At 43.1% G+C, this 7,700-nt stretch overlaps 1 protein-coding gene across 1 annotated transcript; it reads right to left on the bottom strand.

Annotated features, from left to right (window-relative positions):
- Window positions 1–2,011: 2,011 nt before the first annotated feature.
- Window positions 2,012–3,465, bottom strand: LOC147737457 (uncharacterized). The gene has a single exon (XM_086930155.1). The coding sequence runs from the start codon at window positions 3,366–3,368 to the stop codon at window positions 2,328–2,330; it is 1,041 nt and encodes a 346-aa protein (XP_086786281.1). The 5' UTR covers window positions 3,369–3,465; the 3' UTR covers window positions 2,012–2,327.
- Window positions 3,466–7,700: the final 4,235 nt, after the last annotated feature.

Genomic DNA, 7,700 nt, shown 5'->3' on the forward strand with positions numbered 1-7,700 from the left:
CTGGGTGTTGGGGTCTCCAGGGCCTTAATTGATTGATTGATTTGAAAATTTGTAGAGCACACGAATGCCCAAGGGCATCTTGGCACTAAGTCGATGTAGAAAAACAGAACTGCCGATGATATAATGCTCTAACTTGGAGGTAAAAAGCCAGGCTTTTACAGCTTTCCTGAATGATAGTAGCGAGGGGCTATTTTTTATTGTAATAGGAAAAAGGTTCCAGGTCTTGGAAGTCTGCAACAGGAAGCTTCTCCCCCCCACCTGACCTGCTTGAATTTCGGGACCTGAATCAATGTTGCCTGACCAGATCTCAGGCTCCTGGCTGGCTCATACCGTTTCAGATGAGATTTAAAAAGTGTGGTCCTACACCGTGGAGGGCCTTATAGGCTAGGCAAACTGACTTAAACCTTATCCTTTTCTCCATTGGTAGCCAGTGGAGGGCTCTTAGTCTCTGGGCAACCGGTTCAGATCTGGGGATGTCTAGCACTAACATAGCTGCTGTGTTCTGTAGACACTGGAGTTTTGTCGGATTTGTATCCCAGCATACAAGGCATTGACGTAATCAAACCTGGACAAGGCCAGTGCAGTTACTAGTGTTTTGCATGATTCTCGGGGAATAAAAGGCAGTAGTCTTCTTAAGGCTCAGGGAGAGGCCCCATGGTCCCTCTCCCCTTCTGTTCTACATTTTGGCCACAGGTGTGGTCTCCACAGGGCCTATATTAGTTCGGGGAGGGGGCCCCATGGTCCCTTTCTCCTTTAAAAAACAATGCCCTAGGTGATGGAGTCTTATGAGGCTCGGGGAGATTGGCCACATGGGGGGTTGGCTTTACATATGGTAATACAATATTACTTTAAGTTAATTTTTAAAACACTAGAAATTCACTGGAAAGACCAAAGGTTATCTGAAATCTGGCACAGACCATCTTAATGTCTGCATTTCTGCAAGTACAGCATTTTAAAACCTATTACAAGTTGTACTACACTCAGGGGAAAATAGCTAAATGGGGTGGAACCAGAAACAAGCACTGTTCCCGATGCCATTCACACGGGGCACATTTAATACGCTGTTTGCAACCTGCCCAGCCCAAGGTGGCCTCATTGGGGACATTACTGAGTTCCTGGAGGGAGGGCTGAGATTAAGTATAGTACAGAGCCCGTAACTTATATTACTGGGGATTAGTAATGAATCAATCCCTAGCCAGGCACAGGCATTTGTGTTTATTGTAATGACAGATTTTCGGCTAAGCTTGGCTACAGCATGGCAAGACCTCTCCGGACCATCGGTCCAACAATGGCTCGCTCGTCTAATGTGGGCACCTCTGTCGGGTGGGTGGCTACACTTGAAGAGGGATAGTAGAGCATCGTTCTATTCTCTATGAGATGTGGGAATAGGGGGTCAGTTAGGAATATATGTATAAATGTTTGATCAGTGTATAAGACGTGACATGAATTAACCTTAAGAATGGACTGTCCACTTGGAGAGGTACGTTTAAACGTAAGCTATAAAATGTGCAATAAAGATATGTTTAAAAGAAGAAAGGAAAACATCAAGTCATTCTCAAAGCTGTTGCAAAGGTAACCCATGAACCTTAGAAGAGGGGATGTGAACTGTGCCCGGTAGACCCAAAGACCTATTTGAGCAATTATCAGCGTCAACTTTTTGAGATTGGTAGTAAACCAGTTTTGCTCTTAGTTTAAGTGGTTTACAACCACTGCAATGGATATGACAAGTGCTTCTGGCAAAGGGTATATATTTAAGGTTTTTTACTCAGTGGGGGTTCTCTCATGTTGAAAGGCATCCCTTTTAGAACTCGTGTTCCTGACATTCAGATCAGTGATAAGGATTTGGCATAGGACGCGTTCTTGAATTTCACTGAAATTAATTTTATGAATAAAGCTTTTCTGGCATCCAGAACACTAATAAACACTTTTCCTTTAGAACATGGATCTTCCAAATGAATCTTTACATGCCTTCATAATACTCATACTTTTTTTAGCTAGTATGGGCTTTTACATGTGGAGGGAGAATTATTTTATAACTAAAGCTTCTCTGGAATTCAGAGAACTGAAGAGGTTCTTCCCCCATTGTGTGTTCTCTCATGAACAGTAAGGTGACTTTTCACACTGAAGCTTCTCTGGCACTAAAGGCACTGATGAGGTTTTTCACCAGTGTGAGTTCTCTCATGTAAAGTTAGACTGAGTTTATGACTGAAGGTTTTCTGGCATTCAAGGCACTGATGAGGTTTTTACCCAGTGTGAGTTCTCTCATGTAAAGTTAGACTGAGTTTATGACTGAAGGTTTTCTGGCATTCAAGGCACTGATGAGGTTTTTACCCAGTGTGAGTTCTCTCATGTAAAGCTAGACCGAGTTTATGACTGAAGCTTTTCTGGCACTCAAGGCACTGATGAGTTTTTTCCCCAGGGTGAGTTCTCTCATGTAAAGTTAGACTGGTTTTATAACTGAACATTTTAAGGCATTCAGAGCACTGATAAAGTTTTTGCCCAGTATGGGTTTGTTCATGGTGAGTGAGACTAGCTCTTTCACTAAAGTTTTTGTGACATTCACAGCACTCATATGGGTTCTCCCCAGTGGGAGTTCTCTCATGGAAAATAAAACCAGTTTTCAGCCAATAGCTTTTCTGGCATACAGAGCAGTGATATGGGTTTTCCCCGGTGTGGGTTCTTTCATGTTGAGTGAGAAGGTATTTACGACTAAAGTTTTTTGGGCATTCAGAGCACTGATGGGATTTCTGCACAGTATGGGTTAACTCATGCCGGCGTAGAACTTTTTTCCGACTGAGGGTTTTCTGGCGTTCAGTGCACTTATAAGGTTTTTGCCCAGTATGCGTTCTCTCATGTAGAGTGAGATCTGCTTTACATTGGTAACTATTTAGGCATTCAGAGCACTGATAAGGTTTCTCTCCAGTGTGAATTCTCTCATGTTGACCGAGAAGGGTTTTACAATTGAAGCTTCTCTGACATTCAGAGCACTGAAAAGGTTTTTCTCCAGTATGTATTCTCTCATGCCGAGTAAGGCTGAATTTACTTAGAAAACCTGTGTGGGATTCAGAGCACTTATGAGGTTTTTCCCCAGTGTGAGTTCTCACATGTCGAGTCAGATGTTGTTTGCGAGTGAAGCGTTTCAGGCAATCAGAGCACTGATGAAGTTTTTCCCCAGTGTGAGTTTTCTCATGCTGACTGAGACTGGATCGATGACTAAAGCTCTTCTCACATTCAGAGCATGTATGAGACTTCATTTTGGAGCCAATATCTCCACATTCGGTTTTGTCTTGTATACATTCCATTATGAGACAAGATTTCTTTCTGAAGTTAATATCGCCAAGTTGGGATTTTTCTAGCAGAAACGCCATAAGACAAGGCTAAATCTTATTCAGCATGTGTTTAGCATCACCAACTCAAATGTGCTGCCCTTATTCAACTTAACACTTGGACATTTATTTAGCCAAAGATGACTTCTCTGTGGAGTTCACAGTTTATAACTTCTGTAGGCAACCTAATTCGCCCTACAACCTTAATATCAGCAGCCCCTGGTACTTATTGGGGAAGCTTCTCATGGGATTATTGCCTCTTCATTACATCCATGTGGATTCTCAAACCCTTTTCTCAAAATTATTCATTTATGAGTTAATGAGGCACTTATCAGGTCTTTGGTTGGTTTTCAGTATTTCAAACCTAGGTACATATTCACATAATGTATTGGCATGAACATTAAGAATACTATTGTGTATCAGTAGCAGCACATTGTTTCTTGTCACCCTTCTTACGGATGTCTTCTATGTCTGTATATAAGACTACAATAAGGATTTTGCAGGTCTTGCAAGGTAACAAATACCTGAGGTCACTTCTAATGGGTTAGAATGGTAGTGGACATGTGGACCTGGACTACAAGCAAAATGGTCATTGGTCACAGAGGAGCATTTATTTTCCCTCATTCTACTTCCCTTGGTCCCAGATATACCCACATCGCTAGTTCGTAACTAGCAGTTATCTTGGTCCTAACCTGACTACCTGGTCTTTTAAGCAGCTTCATTAACACTGTATAAGTGACCAACAGATATTTGTTTAACGTCAATTCACTGGATATGGTGCTCAAGTGTCCCATTTGCTGAGGTCTGTTAAAAACTCTTCAAGTCCCACTTGTTTGGTGTGTGTTATCTTCTCTTGGATCGATTATAACTTTAGACTGATGCTTGTCCTCGCTGGTTCAGACAGATGGTCTTCCTGCCCTGGGTTAGCATCTCCAGGAAATTCTTCATATACCATTAGAGCAGCTGGAAATCCATTTAGAGAAACTGCTTTCACATTCTTTATTTTACTCTAATCCGAGTTCCTCACATCTTTTTCCTGGATACTTTCCTCTTGTTGGAACTCTGAAGCAACTTTACTTCTTTAGCATTTTTGCTTCAATTATTTGCTTATTACTGATCACCATTTTGTCTTCAACGCCAACACTTCAATCATCTGTGGATTTAAAACCAGGATTTAAAACCAGAGATTGTTAAAGAATGAAAACTGTAACAAAGGAATAACATTTATTAGCTAATACAGACATCCAGATTCTGAGTTCATTTTGAGAGAGGGATGAGAGGGCTCAAGGCATTCTCGAGATAGAAAGCTTGAGAACTATGGAACACTAGGTTGAGGTCTAAAGATGGAAATTCTGATGAACAGTTTTGTCCACATCAGTAAGCTATTCAAGTGTCTTCTCAAAACTTTCTCCAACTCACTATGCGGTATACCTCTTTGCACAAGTCCCCAAACCAGGCAAGCAATATCTCAAAGAACAAGCATGCCCACCCTCATAAGAGTCTCCCCTTCCCAGCACCACAAACAATGCTACTTCTCCCGGGCAAGCATGTGTTAACAACTTAGAGTCGACAATAGACAAGATAAGAATAGAATTATGGAATATCATGGCCAACCTTAAGCTGGCAGTTGAAATAACTACGGCTCAGGAAACTAGGGGACCGCATAGATCTCCAACCACCACAAACACACAGTATCAAGCACACCTAGATGGATCTCTATGCCTTTGCCAAATACAACTATACGCCTCAACAGGACAACAAACCAGATGTTAGTTGTGGACATTGATGACCTTTGCCAATCTTACATAACATACCCTCACCACATAAACAACTTATAAAATACACACTATAGCTATAAATACTTCTCTGGAGCAACAAATCATAGCTTCTACTATAAACCTCTGAAAAGTAAGACAGATCACCTTCGTCCCAGGTAATCAAGACAGAAAAAGAGCCTAAAAAGACACTGAAAAGCTTACTGCACAACTGCAATCAGAAGCTAAATATGCCAATGACAAAGCCAACCCCATCCTGTCACATAATCTAGACCAGGGGTGTGGAATTTAATAAAATATCTACTTGTCTCTGGGGCAGGTTGCTTCATAAATCTACTTGTCCTGTAACAAAATCCACTTGTCCCTTTAGTGCCATGAAGTGTGGTGACAAATTATGGCAGCAATCTCCTTATATAAGAGCTCTGATATAGCTTCTCGGATTATGAGAGGGCTCATACCAGAGTAGTGTTTGAATACTTGCGGTCTCCTTATGTTGCCACGTTTCTGCAGATCTACATACTGGGGCTGAAGGTAGTGGTAAGCAATAGTTCTAGGGTTAGAATGCCGTTTTGAGTCTGTGCAAACCTACTAACTTGCATGTTTTAAGGGTTTTCAACAACTCTTCTCTGACCTTTTCCCATACTGAGTAATGTTGAAAATGTACTCCTTACAATGGCAGCCGTAAACCTTCTTCCAGAGTTGGGGAAAAAAGTGGTTGGTGGGAAAGTAAACTTTCAAACACTCAGATGTTCGCATGAGCAAAGATACACATGCATATTTGCTCATGACAAAATGCAATTCAGAAGTATTTCCTAGGGGTACTATTTTTTGTCCTACTTCTGTAAATTCTTGGGAGTTCATGAAAGCCGTATAGTTGCACTTAATCAAAGGACATAGAATTCCTTTAATAATTGAGCCCTTAACTTGGTCTGGTGTTGACCATGACGCTTTGCATTTATTAAAATGCTGTCTCTCTCTCTCTGTATCGGCTGGCTTCACTGTGAGTGACAGCATTCTGCTTTCATAAGAAGCATATCAGCACACAGTAGTTTTGCTCAATGCCAGTAACTACTGTGGCAGTTTATGCTATTTGAGACCAAAAACAATTGTTGCTTTTTGCAAAGTTTGTTATAATGGCGAGGGGCCCGGCAGCTCCCACACCAATAAGGTTTTACAAAAACCATGCCAAAACAATTTGCACATTGACCAAACTAAAAAGCTGACCTGGAATTTCAGACCTAGTGGCTTGGTCGATGCTTGTTTATTTTTGTTTCCCATAATCTTACTGAAACTGTTTTTTTTTTCCAAGACCTTTATTAGATGCACAGATTGTATACCCAGCTTTTTAATGCCCACAACCCGAAATAACAGGCCAGCAGCAATTGAATGTATTGTCGCAATATCCACCCAAGAGGTGGTGAGGAGCAGTTTGTTAACACAGCATGTCGCCTACAACCCTTCCGGGCCGGCCGCATTGTAAATAGATCAGAGCTGCTACATATTTCGTCATCTCACAAACATGTTCCAAAGCCAGTCTTGGGACAGCAACTAGACATTAGAGGTCTATTATTTTATTATTTTCACCCCCCTCCACCCCTTCCTCCCCTCCAAAACCTGAGAACAGATTTGAGGAAAACCAAAGTATACATTCTCTCCCTCATATATGACCACCATACATAGTATGTGACACAGCTGAGTTTCTGGGGCAGAGCGAGTGGAGGTACTGATCCCCCTTCAGGAGCATGATGAAAGCGCGCGTGGAGCACGCGTGGAGCCATCCCTTAGCTAAATGTACTGCAGAGGGAGCGGAACTTATGTGGTCTGTGAACATGTCCGCGATCAGGAAAGTGCACTATCTGCTCATGCGCTGCATGTATTTTGTGCAAGTAGTTGTGTGTTGGAGACTAGTGTGGGGTGAAAAAGCGCACCGGGTGTCCCTAGGCAGGCAGTGTAGGCAGGTTGGCCTGAGGTCGGCCTTGAAGTATCCACTATAATTATGGCTCGTGTCCCCCCGACTGTCCCCGAGCCGACATTTATGCTTGAGTTGTGGAGGTGATTGTGCGGGGGGTCCGGGGAGTGGGGGGAGGGGGGAGGGAAAAGGGGGGGTCTTAAGGGGAAAATCTATCAGGGGATGGGCTCTCTACAGGTTCCGTCTGCCGCTTTGCGCGGACCTGAGCTATTTGAGGGTCCGGTTCATCCGGTTCGTCGTCCTGAGTTCGGAGTAGGTAAACAGTGAGAGGTCCCCATAGGTTCTTGGGGCGCATTTTATGGGGCAGCAGGTCAGCATAGTTGTGGAGTTGGTCCTGCCAAGTGGACATAGTTGACAGCCAAGTCTTGAATTTGGGGGCCCGTCCCCGTCCCCAACTGCAAGCCAAATGTCGTTTTGCCAGCAAAAAACCCAGTGCAAAGAATTTTCGGTGTTTCTTAAGTGAGGGGGGATTGCCCCAGGAGTGCTATTTTGGGGCAGGGAGCGATCACCAATCTCATCATGTCGGACATAGCATTAAAAACCTCGACCCAGTACGACGCTACAGCCTGGCAAGTCCAGGCAAGGTTGGCGAAGTCAGCACCCGCATGTTTACAGCGGAGGCAGCGGTCA

This window comes from Lissotriton vulgaris, chromosome 1_1, assembly GCF_964263255.1.
Source record: "Lissotriton vulgaris chromosome 1_1, aLisVul1.2, whole genome shotgun sequence".
In the NCBI taxonomy this organism is placed as follows: domain Eukaryota; kingdom Metazoa; phylum Chordata; class Amphibia; order Caudata; family Salamandridae; genus Lissotriton; species Lissotriton vulgaris.